We start from the raw sequence: 17,666 nt of genomic DNA on the forward strand, positions 1-17,666 counted from the left end.
GATGTTCCACGCTGACAGTCGTCCCTCGAGGTAGTCTCGATCTGTTACCTTCTCCCTCGTTAGGAACTTGCATGTGACTCGGTACGACACCGCTGTGGTTTTGACCGCTTGCATGCGGTCTCTCGCTAGTCGGTACCTCAAGTGATTTCCGGGTGCCTCTTCATTGACTGAATAGTCATCCAAGTAGGACTTCCTTTGGAATTCCATGTTATGCTTACTCGCATATGATTCAATCAAAGTCCATGCTTTTTTGGGAAGCTCAAAATCACAGTATACCTTGAATTCCGTCTCAGTGTTGCTCCTAAGTAGCGTATAGACACCCCTTAGTGGATTGGACGAGTTGTAGATGTCAAGGCACGGCCGGAAGGACCGCTGACAACGATCCCCGGTAGCATTACGTGGGCAGGCGCAGAAGTTCCACCATTGAGGCATGGGTTTGAGCAGAGGCTCATAAGTAGGGGCAATCAACTTCCCCATATTCTGGTACTATATAGGTGTCACGGCGTTTCCTAGGATCAGGCTATTTTTAGACGCGCGGATTAGCCAATCAGATGACAGGGCGGAAAAATTGACTTTGTCTCTGTCTCAAGGAATCCAAAATGGCGGGCGAGAAGGGGGAAAACAACCCTTGCTTTTCGAAGTCTTCCTACATCGTCATATGCCTCCTAATTTCTGAACCCTTTTAGCCACAGAGAAAAAACCATTTTCTCACTAGCCTTGGACTATTTATTTCTCCATAAGTGGACTCAAACTTTGTTTCGTTTTTCTTGCTCTTGCAAAAAATAAGTGATCACTTGTATCGATCTATATAGCTGAGAGGCGATATTATCGTTCATAAGGTGCTAACTAACTAACTATAGCCTGCGTGCAGCCGGAAATGGTTGGACTTTTATGACTGCACGCAGGCTAACTAACAATAGTGTAAGAAGTAACATACGGACGTTTATGTCTTGATTTTGTTAAATATTTTTATTAAACAAGCTCTTCAAAGAAATATCAATGCAAAAGTATACTAACATAAAAGGCAACCTCAATATGGATATTTGTGTCTTTGTAATTTCTATTTCCATTTAATTAAAAAATTTATACTTGTTATTTATGATCTGGAATACTTTGTTCAAATTTGAAGAAAGGATAGAGAGGATGTGTATTATAGTAAATATCGACTGAAGTCGTTTCTAATGTGACCTCTTGGCTGACCAGAAACTATAATACGTTTTAAAATCATTACAAAAAATGCAAGGAAGGTATAAAAGCATGCATATTGTTGAGTATGTAGGAAGGTGTGAATGAACCTTTATTTAGTATATAATCAACGAGCCTGTTCATACAGCTGGAGAACACTCTGGCCGGCTCAGTAACCGCGCTCCCGCACAGGGTACCCAACGTGTGGTACACAACATATATGACATTCCCCCCCTCTTCTAAGGAAGCTGTTGGGTCGGGGGTAGCCTAACTAACGAAGTAACGTGTCCGATTATAAGTTCAGCCTGTCTGGCGCTACGCCCTTGTTCGCGCGTGACGACCTCCTAGGCATGTCCGGCTCTCCCGCATCCTCGGGAACTTCCTCACTGATCGTCGGTGGATTTTGCTGTCTTGTTGTTTGAGGGGGATTTAATGTTTCTGTAGCGTCGCCATCTTCCTCTGTGCAGCTGAGTGGCTCAGCTGCTGGCGTGGTCATCGGAAGTAGCTGGTGATCTCGGTGAGACATGCTATCTTGATAAGGAGGTGCGGTTCTTTCGCAGAGCTGGTCTGCATGACGTCGAACGTGTTGTTGGGGGAACTTGTCTGGCTGTACTTCGTACATCACATTCCCGATCTTTGTTGTTACGCACCCTGGAGACCACTTCCCCCCAGAGACGCTGAAGTCTCGATACCATACCTTGTGGCCAATGGTGAAGCATCGTGACGGCTGTGATAGTGCAGGTGTCGTCTTAGGAGATGCTGGTCTGTATGGCGACAACAAATCTAAACGTGTGCACAGGTTTCTTCCCAACATCAGTTTGGCCGGTGTTTGCTGGGTAGTTGCATTAGAGGTGTTGCGCTGTTTCAAGAGGAAGTCGGCAATGATCTGCGATGGAGTGGTCATTAGATGACCTGTATTGGATATTATACGAGTATGCCTATAACTTGGTGGCCCATCGTTGCATGCGCATGGCTGCTATGCGAGGGATTCCTCTCTTTGGGCCCAGTATGGCCATGAGTGGCTGGTGGTCCGTTCTGAGGGTGAAGTTGCGTCCGTAGAGGTAGATATGATATCTGGTAACGCCAAAGACTATGGAGAGGGCTTCTTTGTCGATCTGTGCGTAGTTCTTCTCGCTGCTGTTCATTGTTCGCGAGGCAAACGCGATGGGACGCTCTGTTCCATCGGGGATTTGGTGCGACAGAACAGCGCCCAGGCCGTATGACGACGCATCACAGTCGAGTATGATTGGGAGATCTGGGTTATAGGGTACCAGCACGTTGTCAACTGTGATCATTGATTTGACATTGGTGAAAGCTTTCTGGCATTTGGCACTCCAGCACCACTTGGTGTCCTTCTTCAGCAGTTGATGAAGAGGTTGTAAGACCTGTGATAGGTTGGGTAGAAACTTCTGGTAGTAGTTTACCAGGCCTAAGAACGGACAGAGCTGGGTTACATCCTGAGGTGATGGTGACTGCTTTTTCTAGGGTTAAATCGCGCTCGCACAGCAATCTCTTAGAAATAGATTCATTTGCTAAACCACAAACAAATCGATCGCGGAGGGCCTGGGGAAGAAATTCCCCAAAATTACAATGTTTAGTCATTTGTTTCAATGTGGCCACAAATGCGTTGATATCTTCGCAAGCGCTTAATTTCTTTGGTGGAATTTGTAACGCTCTGCAATTTCGAGCGGGGGTGGTGATAAATGACCCTCAAGAATTTCTATGATCTCTTGGTATGTTTTGTCCTTGGGTTTTCTGGGTGAGGTCAGACCTCGTAACAGATTGTAGGTTTTGGGACCGATTAAACTAAGTAGCGAGGCTGTCTTTTTGTCTTCATTTATGTTGTTAGCATCAAAGAATAGCTCTAACCGTTCAACGTAACAAGTGAATGTTTCTGTGGCCTCGTCAAACAGCTGCATGTTGCCTATCGTATGACTGGCAGCCATCCTGAATTCCGTAAGATTTGATCGAGGAGTAAATGCAGGAATTGCAGTGTTTACTTACGATCCTTTGGTCGTTGAGTCCTTCACCAGCTCGTCGCCAGTTGTTGAGTATGTAGGAAGGTGTGAATGAACCTTTATTTAGCATATAATCAACGAGCCTGTTCATACAGCTGGAGAACACTCTGGCCGGCTCAGTAACCGCGCTCCCGCACAGGGTACCCAACGTGTGGTACACAACATATATGACACATATAATGTAAGACTTGCCACCATTATAGTAATGCACTTTAGTCCTTGTTAAATCTTTCAGAAAAGCTCTTGTGTAGAAGACTATTCTGCCACTCAAACAGTCTATTATTTCCCTGTAATAATAGTCTGTTATTTCGCTGTATTAGATAATTATATGCAATGATAAGGAAAATATCCTGAAGTTTTTCTTTTAATGATATCTGCTATATTCATGAATGTGTTTTGCTACTCAAAAAGCTTTATTGTTGACTTTTGTTTACTGTGAAATAACTTAGTTTATACAACTCCCTATTATAATTATCATTTTTTCACTTAATTATTATTGAAGTTGTTCATATTAGCTGCAAACATGCTACTCTATTAAAAACTGCAGGTATTGGCCTGCCAAAATATAGTGTATTAGAAAGCACCTCTGAATGGTGTCAACAAATTTTCTTTTTAAGTCTGTATTTGTCCCTAACTGTTGACACAGTCCACAAGATCCAGCAGGATAGAAGTTGTCAAGTGGTTTTCTTCCTGTGCTTATTTGGCCCATTTTGTGTACATTCATTTTGGCATGGTGTTAACACAACGTCTAAGTATCTGACATTTTTTGGTGCAAGGCCAGATTTTTCTCTTCACAGACTGAAGCAGGGCACCTACAAATCAAAGCTTGTAAATCCTGGTTATCAAAGTCATAGTATGAAATATGTCCAAGCTATTGACTTCTGCCTTGATTCTCAACATCTTATCAAACCAGGAAATAATAGCCACAAACTGGGTATTTTTAGAAGCTAAGTCAAGGGAGTTGGTAGCTATATAGGGTGAATATGTTTACCTAATGTTGTTATGGGAGGGCTTCACAGAGCTCTTGGTCAAATATTATTTGACCCATTCGAACAAAAATGGAATGTCAGAACAGCTATTACTTTCTAGGCACGTGCACTAAAAAAAAATTAACAATTTATATTGTAACTTTATTAGCACCATCTACATTGATCATGACATTTCTATATCCTTCCTCTAAAAATTATTTTTCGTTGTAAATCCTTTCGGTTGATTGGCTTGCTAAGGCTTGGCCATATGAGATGCTTTCACCACTTCCAAATCTTAGGACACTAAAAATGGACTCCAGAGTGCTACCACTGACACGAAATGAATGGACTGATGAAATAATCATCATAATCATCACACAATTGGCACAATGATAAAGAACCATTCAGCAAACTAAAGGAAACCAAGGATAACAATCCATAGATCCCATGTCTATATACAAAAAAAAAGGTTATGTCAGTCTGAGAAAAAATCTTATGATATTTGATAAGGGGTCCAAGCACCAGGAGTCCATTTCCCCAAGTGATCCACAATATTTCAAGAGCCTGAAACTGTTTGAGTGACAGCATCATCTTTCCATCAATAACTTTTTTGAAAGATTGTACAAGGGCCATTACTTTAATGATGGCAAGTCTTACTACAGGCCAGGATATTAGATATGCATGCTTTTATACACTCCTGGCCTTTTTTTCCAATGATTTTAAATCTTATTATGATTTCTGGACAGCCAAGAGGTCAGTCAAAAGAAAGTCAAATTTGAACAAATGAAGATACCGTTAGTATGTAATACTTTAAGTATTCATAACAGATTATAAGTTAAAGTCACAATTATCAATTTTTCATATGGTGCACGATTTAGGGGACGAAATTCCCGTGGCTTCGTGTGTCAGGTCCTGACACCCTGACAATGTCAAGGCGCATGCGCAAGCATTTAGAAATGGCCTCCCCATAATCGGATCAAGTGTTACGAACAGGCGGAAACTTGCCATCGATTACTAGAGTGAGTATAATTTGAAGGAAAGGTATGTTTACCTCTCCAGGAGCTCTATTCGCTAAGTAATTTTTATTATGAACTCAGCATCAACGTCAACATCCTTTTTCAAACACGTAACTTTGTCACTTCTTTGACTTCTGTCAAAGTAACTATGCTTCTGTATTAAAAAAATATGATCCGTATTATTTTTTTAGGATTCTGTAATTTTAGACCTTTGATTGTACGGTATTTGTTTGGTAAAATTTTAATATTTGAGAAAACGTCTAGCCAGCAATAGCCTTATGTTCAATGTAACTTACAATGTATGCTCCCTTTACCCATTCCACTGGGTTTGTTTCCGTGATTCCTGGGGATCGTATTGGGTCTCGGAACCGGTTAGGGACTTTTAAGGATCTCTTGGCCGGAGTCCTTATGCGATAATTTCGGATACTCTAAAACCTGGAGTCTTATGCTATTTGTATGAAAAATTTTTTTGTTGAATCCTGTTAGCCCGAGGGGTTTGAAATCACAACTTTGAAAGAGACTTTAAGCGTCACTTAGTGGTTCATGCCAATTAATAACTCTTTGTGTTTGATATAATTGACGTGCTCTGCCACATCATGTGTAGGAAGATTTATGTGTTGGAATGCTAATCGTCAGGGACTAATTTATACAATTACATACACTTTTATCTATCACTGCTCCGAATGGCTATGCTTAGGGAAAGTCACCAAGCACGACAGCTTGATCGACTAAAAGTTATTTTAATCATTAGAAATAACTATAAAAAGAAAACAAGGAGAGCCGGCCCAGATCAGTGTGAACACTTCAGCAAACTTTGCCAGATTTTGCCCGGGTCCGTCTGAACAGGTGTTCCAGGTACAGTATTCGTGCGTACAAATATTCGTCCGGATCCGTGCGAACAGGGTCTAAAGGTCTGGAATTTCAATTTTTTTCTGGGGAGAACCCCAGACCCCCTCTAAAATAGATAATGAATGTGATACGCCTTCTGCTTGCACTTTCATGATTTTCGTTTGGCTGGCGTTGAAAGTCATTATCCCTTAAAGGGTGACATTTTTATCAATATTCTCACTGTGGACACTCTCTAATAATTGTGTGCTTTATTTTATTCTGTTGTTCTCTGTGTATTTAATGCACTCAAAGTTTCTTTTCGGTCAGTTGGCAGAAGTCTTGTTGAGGAACGTTTTTCATTTTTGCGCCCACCCTCCTCCCTGGTGGAAGTTTTGTCATTTACTCTATGGTATCAGTTGCATGCTAACAGTCACACCTCTTATTCCATATCTTAACCTACTCAACTTAGGATAGTAGGTCTGCAGTGATGATATGGTACTGCAAATGCCCATTCATGTCAATGCCCTCCTCCCTAATAACTTTTTAGATTGGTGGTATGAAAAGATGTTTAAATAAGATTTCAGTTTGAAAGGAGCCCCCCCCCATAAATAATGACTCTTCCCTAAGTTATATCTCATCAAACTTTGTTTTAATCTTGACTAGTTTCTTTTAAAAAAAAATTAGGCACTATTTTCTACCACATTTCGATTATTTCTTGGTTAGAACATGTAAATCAGAGTAGATAGTCTATCGAGTATAACCCCCATAAAATTTCAAACTGTTTACAAAAAAAAACAGTCAACAATAACACAAGTGTCTCCACATAAATTGTTTTTATTATTATATATACCAGCATTCTATATTACAACCATAGTTGTCTGAGCTAATTCATATTAAAATGTAATATATATATATATATATATATATATATATATATATATATATATATATATATATATATATATATATATATATATATAGGGAAACCTATGTAGTTTGTATTTTTTCAGGGGTGATGAGTGGGCATGATGAGTGGGCAACCACGAAACAGACCTGTAGGGAAACCTATGTAGTTTGTATTTTTTTCAAACCAACACTATACACCGCTCTACTTTCGAGTATTGAGCACTTTCTATGAAAGCCTTCAACCATCATTTTATATATATATATATATATATATATATATATATATATATGAAAAATAAGTCACTATTCAAAAAGTCAGAGTAAAGCTCAGCTAGAGTATCTGTTGTGTCATTCTTTGTATGCCCATTTGTATTTTCTTTTTTTATTAAATATAAACAGTATGTAGGACAACTTAACCATTCATCAGCTTTATGACTAGTGTATCCTATGAAGCTAATTCATCTTAATTTTACATAATGCCCAAATCTAGGTAAATGACAAGTCTCCATTTAAAAAGTCATTATATAGGTCTTCTAGACTATCTTGTGTGTCCTTTTTGTCACTATTGTATCTTAGGGTAACTTTTTTCCCCTTGCTTCTGTATGATTTAGGTCATGGTAGATTTTACTCATCCCTAGTTGTCAGGAGTGTCAGGACCTCTACAGACAAACTAGGTCATGGTAGTTTTTACTCATCCCTAGTTGTCAGGAGTGTCAGGGATGTCAGGACATCTACAGACAAACTAAGTAGATTTTATTGAGCCTAGTTGTCAGGAGTGTCAGGGGTATCAGGACCTCTACAGACAAACTAAGTAGATTTTATTGAGCCTTGTTGTCAGGAGTGTCAGGGGTGTCAGGACCTCTACAGATAAACTAGGTAATGGTAGATTTTACTCATCCCTAGTTGTCAGGAGTGTCAGGGATGTCAGGACCTCTACAGACAAACTAGGTCATGGTAGTTTTTACTCATCCCTAGTTGTCAGGAGTGTCAGGGATGTCAGGACCTCTACAGACAAACTAGGTAGATTTTATTGAGCCTAGTTGTCAGGGGTGTCAGGACCTCCACAGACAAACTAGGTAGATTTTAGTGAGCCTAGTTGTCAGGGGTGTCAGGACCTCTACAAGACAAACTAGGTAGATTTTATTGAGCCTAGTTGTCAGGGGTGTCAGGACTTCTACAGACAAACTAGGTAGATTTTAGTCATCCCTAGTTGTCAGGAGTGTCAGGACCTCTACAAGACAAACTAGGTAGATTTTATTGAGCCTTGTTGTCAGGGGTGTCAGGACTTCTACAGACAAACTAGGTAGATTTTAGTCATCCCTAGTTGTCAGGGGTGTCAGGACCTCTACAGACAAACTAGGTAGATTTTATTGAGCCTAGTTGTCAAGAGTGTCAGGGGTGTCAGGACCTCTACAGACAAACTTGGTAGATTTTATTGAGCCTAGTTGTCAGGGGTGTCAGGACCTCTACAGACAAACTAGGTAGATTTTATTGAGCCTAGTTGTCAGGGGTGTCAGGACTTCTACAGACAAACTAGGTAGATTTTACTCATCCCTAGTTGTCAGGAGTGTCAGGGGTGTCAGGACCTCTACAGATAAACTAGGTAATGGTAGTTTTTACTCACCCCTAGTTGCCAGGAGTGTCAGCATCTCTACAAAAAAAACTATTAGATTTCACTCAGCATTATATAAAAAAAACTTAAGCAAACTCATATGCCTATTTTATTATGGCAAATTGATTACAAAATGTTTAAAGTGCACAGAGTTCATGTTAACTGTATACCTTAATAACGTTATCGTACCTCCAAGTGATATCCGGAATTTGATACAAGTTTCTGATAGCAAAAGCTAGTATACTTCCTTGACGTTCTTACGGGTTTCCTGTGGTGTTAAGGGTTCCCTGTGAAAGATCGCCTCAAAAAAGCTTCTGTTCACCAACCAACCCCAACCATTTTTTTTTTAAGAAAATTACTGAAATGAAGGTGTCAGGGTGTCAGGACTGACAAACAAGAATAAGGAGAAAACTGTTTCCTAAATCTTGCATGGTATCCAATTTTTGAATTAAGCTTAAAAATGGAAACAAAAAAAGACACACATGTAATGCGTTTTATGTTAGTATACTTTTACATGGTTATTATTTTTTTTAATTTCCTGACAGATCAGGGAAAGTTGAGTCCAGTGCAGGTCATGAGTGTTGATATTTATGCGCATCATGACTAAATTCTTTCTTATACAAACACAATAAGTTGTACTTACAGTTTTGAAGAGCTGGTTTAATATAAATGTAAAACAAAAAATCAAGACATAAACTTCCGTATGTTACTTCTAACACTATTGTTAGTTAACTAGCAGTATTAAACACCTTATGAATGATAATATGGCCTCTCAGCGAGAGAATTTCGAGATCGAAACAAATGATCACAAATTTCCGAATTTATTGCTTTGCAAGAAGAACAAGAAAAAATGTCCTCGTAACAAAGTTTGAGTCCACTTATGGAGAAATAAATAGTCCAAGGCTAGTGAGAAAATGTTTTTTTCTCTGTGGCTAAAAGGGTTCAGAAACTAGGAGGCATATGACGATGTAGGAAGACTTTGAAAAGCAAGGGTCGTTTTCCCCCTTCTCGGCCGCCATTTTGGATTCCTTGAGACAAAGTCAATTTTTCCGCCCTGTCATCTGATTGGCTAATCCGTGTGTCTAAAAATAGCCTGATCCTAGGAAACGCCGTGACACTTATATTATACAGATGATTGCCCCTACTTATGAGCCCCTGGTTTGAGAAAATGCATCCGTTTGTCTGAAAGAAATAAAAACGATGTATATTCTGAGATTTCGGGAAAGAAATTGTTTTGTCACAAAATTGGCGCAAGGTATGTCGTTTTCTGATTGACGTTTTTTGATTGGGCTAGAGTGCCAATCAGATGGAATTTCGTGGTTCATTATCAAACTCTGTTCCTACCGCTCTTGTTTACGGCAGATTTTATTGAAAAAAAAACGAGCCCGCGATCATGTTTTAGTTACTAATGGCAACATCCCCAGTCACATACAAAATGGCGGACGCAACAAAATGAAAGGGACCTTCTTGTCAAGTTCCTGAGTTTATTTGGTCTGAAACACTTCACTATGAACACAATCAACCCCTTAGCGAATCCAAAGGGAGTCAAACTAGTTTGTGAACTATGTCAGAAGCCAGCTTTCGTGCAATGCACTGATTGCCGAGTGACTTATTACTGGTGAGTTTACGAGGTGTGAACTGTGGTCGGTTTCAAAACCTCAATAGTCCTTGAGGCCTTTTTTGCCTTTCGTATGAATAGCTGATATACCACAGGTTAGGCTCTACACTGCGGCATTTGCTTATAACCTTCGTACATACACGGCCCAAACAGCGGAACACGCAAATGTCGATAGTGATTCAGTACATTTCAAACCCCTTTATTGACCTTATTGATTCGTATGACGGAAACCGTTTACAGTGGCCCTGAACACCAAAGAGCGGACTGGCTTGGTATACACGAGAAAATATGTCAGTTATTGATGGCCCTTCGCTCTCCTATTCCTTTCCTGGGTTCAGAAGACGAGCGACAACACCGTAAGCAACAGCAGATCATTCGTCAGGTGAGTACTGTATCTTACTAGCTATATTTAGGCACTACAAATCTAAAAGTTAAAAAAACCCAAATAGATAAGAAAGGTATATTCTCATTTTTTTCCATGTTGCAACCCCCTCTGAATAATCAAAGCTATCCACCGCTGACTCATTTTGTTCTTCTTTCTAATAGCAAACTATTTTTTAATTTGCTTAATTTTCGTTGTATTACAGAAACAGATGATTGACTTGTGCCGTACTGAGGGCCAGAAGTTACTGTTTGAGGGGAAATATGACAGGGCTGTTCCTGCGGCGTTACAGTCCCTTAAATTTTCCATTGATATTTATGGTCTGAGCAGCATAGAGCTTGTGCCATCATATCTGATATTAGGCGAAGCAAGTATAGGTAGGTATACTAAATTTAACAAGACATGATTACAGGAGCAAATATATTTGCATAATATCCAAGGGTCTAATTTTGGTATACTTCCACAGTCATAGACAGTCATGAGATAAACTTCCCCTAGCCTTTCTCCCCCTTTCAAATAATAAGTGGTTCCCTTGCATGTTTCGTAAGGCCTGGGCAAGCTTTCCCAAGCAGAGGAATATCTGGCGCAAGCAGAGTGGACAGCTCTTAAAACTCCTGGGTGTGATAATGCCATCAAGTCACGTCTGTACCGTAACTTGGGGCTGTTAAATGCTGCAAAGGGAAACTTCTCAGATGCACTAACACTTCTTGCAGATGATGTAAGAAAACATTTTAAAAGTACTTACAGTATTACATGTTGTTTTGTTTTGTTGTTTTGTTTTGTTTTACGGGTGTTTCAGTGACATAATAACTGAGTATAAGAGGTTTTATTTCAGCTCAAGAAAGCTTTGTCAACTTGACTCTCTAAACTGGGAACTGTAAATTCTTTTTTTTAGATAAAGATGTTATACAAGAGTCTTATAGATACACACAAATTAACATACTGTAACAAGATATGATTTAATATTGCTTTACACCCCGGTGACATTACTCATCAGTATGGTTACCGTACATGCATACCCTACTAGCACTTTCTGCAATGCCAGTCCAAAGAAAAAAGGCCTTATCTAACAGTTTAAACCATATGGGTTATATCAATTAAATTTATGTGATTCTAGATTTAGCCCATTTTTTTCTAGCTTGAGAGGCAAAGTCTTGCCATTTGGCTATCCTGGCTGTGGTGTTGCACTGGGGTTTACAGTCTAGCCTGCGTGTCAGGCCCTTTTATCGTTCCCTTTGAAGTACTGTATATACCGCAGTATATAAGTGATAAAAAGAGGGCCTCATACAAATACTGTAAAATTTTCATGTTCAGGGACCATGTTTTGGAACCCCTGGGATTGGCTAGAAAACAATGCTCATAAAAAAGCGTGATCTGATTGGTACTTATCAGTACTGTATGTTCAATTTTCTTACCCAGGCTGGCCATTGCATGTGTTTATTTCTCCTCAGTATCATTTTTTGAAGCTAAGATATACTTAAGGCACTGGAAATCTGGATACTACGAATATCATTAGTATTTGTTACTGTATAAAGTTCTTATATGGAACAGGCACCGAATATTCAAGAAATTTGTCTATGAGAGTAAAGAATGCTTGAGATTGTTTGTGGTACTCCACATGAGTTGGCTTATAAAATAATGAATTTTGTGTGTCAGCAGAGGTTTGTCTATTTAGATGAAAAATCCTGTAGTTATTTGGTAAAGTGAACTAGTAATTTGGTGATGTATGGGTATGCAGTCATATTACATAAATCTCTTGAGCCGTGAACAGCCATTATCTTTACATTTACCTCTACACTTTCTTGAAAGCATTCAATTCATTTTGCATAGTGTTACCCTGACTAGGGTTCTTCATTACTGGAATTATTACCCTTGCATATAACACCATTTAGTTTGTAGTTTTTTTTTACATAAATAGCGTTTATAATTTGATATGGACATTTGATTGGGCTACCAGGCGAGTCATTTTAGCAGGACAGTGAATTCAGACAGCCAATGTATTTTGAGAGTGTCCTGAAAGGGGGTGACAGGTATAACGTCTAGTATTTGTGTCAGGCATAGTGTCATTTTTCCTCTCCAACTATTGAAAAAAATAACCAGTCTATATAACCATCCCTAGCGATAGTTCTTATGCACTTTACATGTACACTCTGATTATGTGACTCATAAACTTGTGTGACTCATTTAGATCTACCACTCATCACTGCAGCATGGAACAGATGACATACATACTTCTGGTGGATACTTCCATATGGCTAATGTTTTCAACAGACAAAACAAATTGGATGTTGCTTTTTCATTGTATAATCAGGTAACAGGCAATTCCACATGAAAACTTTAAAAATCATACCCTTTAAATGTAACTGATTTGCAAATATTAACTAGTATTCAGAATAACATCTAAACTTTTCAAAATTAACAAAACATATTTGCAACTTTTTCTCAGGGAGGACCCCTGGGGTTAAAATTCGGAACCATTCTAGGCTGAAACCCACCCTGCAATTAGAGCATTTTGTAATAGATCAACAGCAGCTTTTGCAAATCTCAAACCGTTTTGTTCTATGTATTTCGTGCCCTTCTATAGGTGACAGATATCTGGTATGAACACCTGTCAAAACTGGTGGGACAGAGAACACAGACTCCAGCCAAGCCGTCAGGCATTGGCCCAGCATTTAACTCTGGTATCCCTACTGGCTTTGATGTCCTTGGTAAGATGATGGTGACTTGATTTTTGGAGGTCCTGTGCAGTATTTTAGTAAGAGGATGTATAGTCTATGATAATGTGTCCCTGTGTACCTTTCCCCACTAGTAGAGAGCATTGAAACAAAGTTTTGGCAGATCAAAGCTTGTTAACGGCTGTCTTACAACATTTCATTACACCAACCTTCCTTGTTTAAGAGGTTTTTGTTATACAGTAACTTCACGGTTTGATGCGTCTCATAATTTGGAAATAGCTACCTGGTTTAACAGGTTTGCTATTTGGTAATAGCTTCCTGGTTTACCAGGTTTGCTATTTGGTAATAGCTTCCTGGTTTACCAGGTTTGCTATTTGGTAATAACTTACTGGTTTAGCAGGTTTGCTATTTGGTAATAGCTTCCTGGTTTACCAGGTTTGCTATTTGGTAATAACTTACTGGTTTAGCAAGTTTGCTATTTGGTAATAGCTTCCTGGTTTAACAGGTTTGCTATTTGGTAATAGCTTCCTGGTTTACCAGGTTTGCTGTTTGGTAATAAATTACTGGTTTAGCAGGTTTGCTATTTGGTAATAGCTTTCTGGTTTAACAGGTTTGCTATTTGGTAATAGCTTCCTGGTTTAACAGGTTTGCTATTTGGTAATTGTGCCTGATCGTTAGTAGCCCCTGTTTCTTTCTATGATAATCAAACTTATGTACAAGTTTTGCTGTTATTGATTTAACATCGGTTTTTATTGTGATTTATTAGATGAGGCCCAAGAGGCAGAAGCCATTCAGGTGATTCATGCAATTCTTGAGCTTCGTGAGCAGCAAAGTATGCAAACTCCATCGGTCATGTGTAAAATATACTTCACTGTCGCAATGCTCCAGTTTGTGCTTGGCAACATGCAAAAGGTGAGTTTTTTATGTTATCCAAGCTTAAAGTTCGCTCTTTGATCCCCAAAAATGCCCTACATTATAGGAGCATTATAACCCATGAAGTAAATGGATTTTATTTATTTTTTTTTGTAAGTTTGGTTAACTTACAAACGATTCCTTTTTTTTAAATAAATATTCTTTCTAATACATTTTCCCACATTTCTTTTCACACTCCCAGTCCAAAGAGCAAATTTTGATTGCTTTTTCTTTGGCAGTTGAAATTCTGGCTAGATTTTTCTTTGGGTGCATAACACTAAACTGAGATAATACTTTAATATAAGTGCTTCAACAAATAATTTCAATCGTGTTAATTATTTTTTATTGGTGGTTTAAAATCTGTCGTCACTGTGCGACTAATGCTATCAGCAATTCGCATTTAACTCTTAAAAAATCTTTAAGAAAGTCTAGTAATCTCTTTTTCTGTTTAAAACCAACCTTGGCATACAGTAAGCATAAAGTTGTACAATAACATGAACCAGTGACCTCAAGCCTCGTGTTTTCATGTTTCTTTGCTACAAATTAAAGATCATATTCTGTTTATGTTGATCTCCTTGGCCTCAGCCTTAAACGTGATGTTTAATATTGGTTTGACTCTTATCGAGTCAGGGAAAGGCCGGGGGAATCATTTCTCTATAGATATTTGGTTTATTTTTATTTATTTTTTTTTTTAAGATAAGACCAATAACAGGAGGAATAGACGTGATGTTTAATAAACTGTTACACACTGGTGCCTTCTAACCATTCTCTTCATTCCATTTGACTACTTTTCGTTTGTGAATTCGATAGATGAATAAATATCACCCTATTTTTTACTTAAGCGGAAAATTGCAGAAATGGTTGCCCATAATCCAACTCCGAATGACGTTTTAGTTTTTCTCTATTATTGGTTTGCATATGTATATTCGCTTGAAGTCGTGAAGATGCGATAGCTTCCGTCTAATTTCCGCAACACCTTTTTGGAGGAAGTTTTGCGCTATGCTGTCCATTTAGTTCCCCCTCTAAAATATTAATCTATTTTCCTTTCCGACTTTCCACCCTCACGTATTTTATCATTTGACATGTTTATTTTTGAAATAAATATTTACCAATTTTTTAAAGAGTTTTGTACATCTCTAGCCGTACGTCGGAAATTAGTTTGTTGACTTTTATTTTAGAAATTATTTTTATGTAAATACAATAAATTGGTAGGCATTTCGATCACGACTCAAACGCACTTTTATAATTATAACCATCTCTCAGTTATGCGTTCACGTCTTCTGCTAACTTCAATCACGTGCCAGCAATCGCTATGACAACTGGATATGAACATTCATTGCCATTCCTCCCCCGGTTGTTGATGTATGTAATTCCTACTACTGGTAGAATATACCCGAAGTATTGCTAGGCCCGACAGCGTCTTACACACTATGACACTCCCTTTTTCCATGGACGTAGAAAGAAATCATTTCCATGATCTAACCGCAAGAAAAATATTTGCATTCTTCCAGATTCCAATGATAACACTAAAAACGGCGCACGCTTGTTCTAAGAAAGTTTTATAAAAATATGAAAAAGTATGTTACAAAACAACATACAATCTTCCTGATTACTTCGCCCAAATGTTATAAATAGAAATGAACCAATTTTTCGTAAAAGGTATTTTATACAAAAGTTCTAGTTGTTTATTAATGCGATATCAAGGTTTCAGTAAAACTACAGCCTGTACCGAAATCAAAAGTACTATTTTCAAGCCGTCTCCATCCGCTCGATGTGAGGCGTTCAAACCACAATATTGTATTCATTTCAAAGATCAAATGTCATTTGATAAGCCTGGATAGTTATTTTAGTTATTCTGCATGATTTTGACTGTTTTTTTTTTTTTTTAGATAAGATTAAACTCCCTGTTAATCCAAATTCCCTTTTAATCCATGTTTTCTCTTTCCGGGCTGTTCTCGTTTGATTAAGAGAGCACAGTGATTCACAGCTAAAAAGACATACATTAAAGGTTCATTGTATTGTAGGCCCGTGACTTTGGAATCAAAGCTCGCACATCGTGCGAAAATGTCGTTTCTGGAGACGAAGAAAACATGAAGAAAATCGTGGAATTTCTCGTAGCCGTGGAGAGGATGTTATGATGGCAAAAAGGAAATGAAGGCGTCACCATAGTGACGGCGCATGCGCCGTTTTGTTTAGCCTAGTTTATTATATAACGTATGATGTAACGAAAGTGTTCTTTAGGCCACTCTGAAGGAGCATGTTTGTTGTACAAATATTTGTATTTAATTGTAAATAGATTACATTTGAACTTAATTAAATTAGGCCCTTGCTTTAACCCAGAGTTATTTTGGGTAAACAGAACGAAAGTGATAGTCCCGTGCGACTGTGCCGTGAATATTCTTGTTTAACTGGGTATTTTTAGCAATGAACATTGTCTACAAGAAGCGAACAAGTGACTGCATCACATTATAATCTGTTCATAACCTGTTTAATAAACAACATTTGAATAAATATCAAATAGTTGACACTGACTACTTGTATGGCCAGAGGATTTTGAAAAACAACAGAAAAGCGAGATTGGCCATCTGGATCATTTTAACTAAAATAATAAGGCGCGTGGGGCTCCGGGCTTGACGCTACTTTTTTCAATTAACATGGCCCTTGTCTAGCAATTAGACGCACCAACGTAGGCTCCCTGTGGTGAGAGGCGGATAAGCCATCGAACTACTCGCGAGCGATCATTTTCCCGCGCAAACTGAGATAAATGTCCCTCAATGTTCAAGTTACTTGCAGAGGAGCTTCCGCCACCCACTGTCCACCCCCTCGTCCCAGTCCTAATCCCCTTCCACCAACCCCGCCATCGTTTTGAGAATCCCTCGACCTATACACGAAACAAAGTGTAATTCGATATTATTCGGGTTCACTCTATAAACAACTCTATAAACAAATGTTAGTTGTTGATTAAAAGTATAAGAAGAGTGTGTGACGTGACATGAAAGCACCGATAATACCCGAAAGCAATATTTAGATACCAGAATAATGACTTTTTTAAAGACTAGACAACGGGGTAATTTTATATTTTTTAAGGCGAAAATTATTGACTACAGATGTTTTTTTCCAAGAACCAATGTCTAATGTATTATAAAAAACTAAGAGATTTTGGAATAAGAATTTTGCGCAGATATTACGATCTGTTGTCAAACCTTTTTGTAAAAAGGTGTTGTAATTATTCGGTCAAATAGATATGAAATTACATTCTTTTCCAATTGATTTCAAATTTCAAGCAGATAATGGTTTTGATAAATTATTCTTCCCATTTTCTGTATTATTAAACCGTTATTACACAGTTTTAACCTACATTAACGTATACACATGTACATACGTACTCATTTTTACAGCTTTTTATGTATTTTTATTATTCTTTTTGATCTGTCACTCTAGTATTCTTTGGCAACTATAGCTTGAAGTTGAATAGCGCGGTTGAGTGTCAAGTAAGCCATTATCTAAAGTTCCATTTTGGGCTAACAAAAAAGGAAACACCGAATG

General features: G+C 38.4%; 2 protein-coding genes and 1 long non-coding RNA gene across 3 annotated transcripts; 2 read left to right on the forward strand and 1 right to left on the reverse strand.

Moving 5' to 3' along the window:
• Positions 1–1,477: 1,477 nt before the first annotated feature.
• On the reverse strand, positions 1,478–2,089 carry LOC125561130. The gene has a single exon (XM_048724474.1). It carries the CDS (start codon positions 2,087–2,089, stop codon positions 1,478–1,480), a length of 612 nt encoding a protein of 203 aa, XP_048580431.1.
• A 5,665-nt stretch (positions 2,090–7,754) lies between these two features.
• LOC125561221 lies at positions 7,755–8,994 on the forward strand. The gene is made up of 2 exons (XR_007307253.1): positions 7,755–7,941; positions 8,459–8,994. It is a non-coding gene; the product is annotated as an uncharacterized LOC125561221 (long non-coding RNA).
• Positions 8,995–9,938: 944 nt separating this feature from the next.
• Positions 9,939–16,645, forward strand: LOC5514268 (zinc finger MYND domain-containing protein 12). Its single transcript, XM_048724977.1, has 8 exons — positions 9,939–10,151; positions 10,392–10,533; positions 10,739–10,910; positions 11,082–11,251; positions 12,722–12,844; positions 13,118–13,241; positions 13,975–14,120; positions 16,145–16,645. Exons 1-8 carry the CDS (start codon positions 10,042–10,044, stop codon positions 16,256–16,258), a joined length of 1,101 nt encoding a protein of 366 aa, XP_048580934.1. The 5' UTR covers positions 9,939–10,041; the 3' UTR covers positions 16,259–16,645.
• The last annotated feature ends 1,021 nt before the right edge of the window (positions 16,646–17,666 follow it).

This window comes from Nematostella vectensis, chromosome 3, assembly GCF_932526225.1.
Source record: "Nematostella vectensis chromosome 3, jaNemVect1.1, whole genome shotgun sequence".
Lineage (NCBI taxonomy): Eukaryota > Metazoa > Cnidaria > Anthozoa > Actiniaria > Edwardsiidae > Nematostella > Nematostella vectensis.

What these genes read in the sequence shown, in the direction of transcription:
- LOC125561130 (XM_048724474.1), bottom strand. Translation starts at nt 2,089, where the DNA reads ATGACCACTCCATCGCAGATCATTGCCGACTTCCTCTTGAAACAGCGC.
- LOC5514268 (XM_048724977.1), top strand. Translation starts at nt 10,042, where the DNA reads ATGAACACAATCAACCCCTTAGCGAATCCAAAGGGAGTCAAACTAGTT. An exon ending in AACAGCAGATCATTCGTCAG is followed by an intron (nt 10,534 to 10,738) that starts GTGAGTACTGTA and finishes GTTGTATTACAG; the next exon opens with AAACAGATGATTGACTTGTG. An exon ending in ATTAGGCGAAGCAAGTATAG is followed by an intron (nt 10,911 to 11,081) that starts GTAGGTATACTA and finishes ATGTTTCGTAAG; the next exon opens with GCCTGGGCAAGCTTTCCCAA.